Below are 2,139 nucleotides of genomic sequence, written 5' to 3'. Positions count from 1 at the left end.
TCACTGATGTGGTAAAGCATAACATGTCCACTCTGTTATGCTTGTTGATAGTGGAAACTGATATTTTTTGTAATTTTGAAAATATGGTTAATAAGCAGGTTAAAAATCTTCCTCTGTGATCACTACGCACTAGCTTGTTGTTTATTACATGAGTAGCAATAGCTGACTTTAGCATAAAATGTCCCTCCTGTTACTGTCCACCCTGTTACTGTTTTGCACTGTAACAGGGTGGACATATTGTAACATTTGATGTAAAAATTACATAAATAAGTGTTTAAAGCATGTATTGGTACTGATAATTAATTTATTATGCATTTAAAAGAACGGTGCTGTTGTCTGCTGAAGAAAAGCAGCGACGCTACAGGGCTCGTTGTGATGCACACCCTGAAAGAAGGCAGATATACCTCAATAAAAAGAACGGGAGGTGGAGAAAGGACATAAAAGAAGGAAGAAAAAAAAGAGTGTTAGAACTCAGCTTTGTTGATTAGGTAGAAACTGTAATAAATTATCTTGACTTTGCCATTACAATGTGTGTGTATCTCTGTGGTGTGTGTTCGTGTCTATGTGCTGTGTGTGTGTCTGTGTGGTGTGTGTGTGTACTGGTATCCCCTGCATTATGGGGTCCAAATGTTCCCACAGGTATAGTAATAACAGTAAACTTTCATCTTGTGGGGACATTTATTTGGTTCCCATGAGGAAAACAGCTTATACGTTTTTGTGAGGGGTATGTTTACGGGTAGGGTTATGTTTAGGGGATACAAAGTGCAGCTGTATAATATAAAAATAATTATGTCTATATAATGTCCCCATGGAAACCAGTGTGTGTGTGCGTGTGTGTGTGTGTGTGTGTGTGTGTTTTGATTCAGTGCATACAAGACTTCATAATAGCCAAATCAAGGATGAATATATGCTACAATATACCTGTAGTTTTGAAAGGATTAAATTAAAACATTATTTACTTTTTTGTTTTCAAAGTTCCAGAACATTGCATCCTCATCCAGTGTGAGCACCCTCCCTTCTGTAGCCCCTTCATTCACCACACCAACTGTGCTGACCCTTATTGCACCATCTGGATTTGGCTGCCAGTTCATCACATCATAGATGGCCAGAGCATCTCCATTCTCATCAAATGACACATGATCCCCAAAACCTGTGGTGAAGTTCACTTTTTGTAGGTAATGAACTACCTGTACAGGTTACAGACAGGATATGTGTAATATGTATTTCTATATTGTGAATAAACATGTAGATTTTTTTTTCTGTACCTGCCAGGGCTGAAGGTTTATTATATCAGCACAGCTGTTCCCACTGAATGGTCCTCTCCCCTCCTCACACTGCATCAGGTCATGAAGCGCATGTGCCAGGGCAAAAACTGCTTTATACGCATTATAAGAGGCCCTCAGCTCTGATACATCAGTGTATGGTGTGTCTGTGCTCCTCAGATCTTCTTGCCCTGTACACACCTTTCTTTCCCCCTCTACCCCTATCTTTCTGCCTCCGGTCTCAAAATTGCACGCAAACATTTTCTCCCAGAAGATTCTTACCATATTGTTTCTTGGATTGCTGTCAGGACGAAGGTAATACAGGAATTCACGAAGTCCCTGGATCTCTCCACGCCTGATAGCGATACCCAGTGTGCCCCCCAGAAAGGGCAAGAGACGCTGAGTGTGAAATACCGGTGAGGTGGCCCAAGCTTCACTTGCAATCCATTGCCTGCCTGTTACATTTTGCAATGCCACCTCATCCATCAATGGTAACAAGTAGGCTTCTGTGGAGAACACCACCACCACTCTAGCTGTAGAGGCCTGAATCACTGCCAATATATTGTGAATATCTCTACGGTTATTATCACGAGGTAGCATTTCAGAAAAGTCAACACACCCTCCAAATAGCTGCACATCTTGGTGGAATGACTGAGAGGCATGGATACCATAGTCGTCATCACTGTAGAGCAGACCAACCCAAGTCCATCCAAAATGCTTTAAGATCTGAACCATAGCCCGCACCTGGAAGGCATCACTAGGGATTGTTCTGAAGAAAGAGGGGTACTTTTTCCTGTCACTCAAACAGGAGCAAGTGGCATAGTAACTAACCTAATACAAATCACAAGAACAAAACAAACAAACAAAAAAGGTTTGT

General features: G+C 41.3%; 1 protein-coding gene across 1 annotated transcript in view; it reads right to left on the bottom strand.

Moving 5' to 3' along the window:
- Positions 1–2,139, bottom strand: part of LOC107667475 (extracellular calcium-sensing receptor-like) — a 15,836-nt gene that overhangs the window by 6,906 nt on the left and 6,791 nt on the right. Inside the window, exons 3-4 of the mRNA XM_016459144.1 lie at positions 1,266–2,093; positions 960–1,187 (exon numbers count right to left, since the gene is read on the bottom strand). Coding sequence (XP_016314630.1) covers positions 960–1,187; positions 1,266–2,093 — 1,056 coding nt within the window. The remainder of the gene's footprint in view (positions 1–959; positions 1,188–1,265; positions 2,094–2,139) is intronic.

Source organism: Sinocyclocheilus anshuiensis, unplaced genomic scaffold (assembly GCF_001515605.1).
Source record: "Sinocyclocheilus anshuiensis isolate Anshui unplaced genomic scaffold, SAMN03320099.WGS_v1.1 scaffold1843, whole genome shotgun sequence".
NCBI lineage: Eukaryota > Metazoa > Chordata > Actinopteri > Cypriniformes > Cyprinidae > Sinocyclocheilus > Sinocyclocheilus anshuiensis.
Note: the sequence above shows the minus strand (reverse complement) of the source record. Positions and strands in the feature narration are given on the sequence as shown.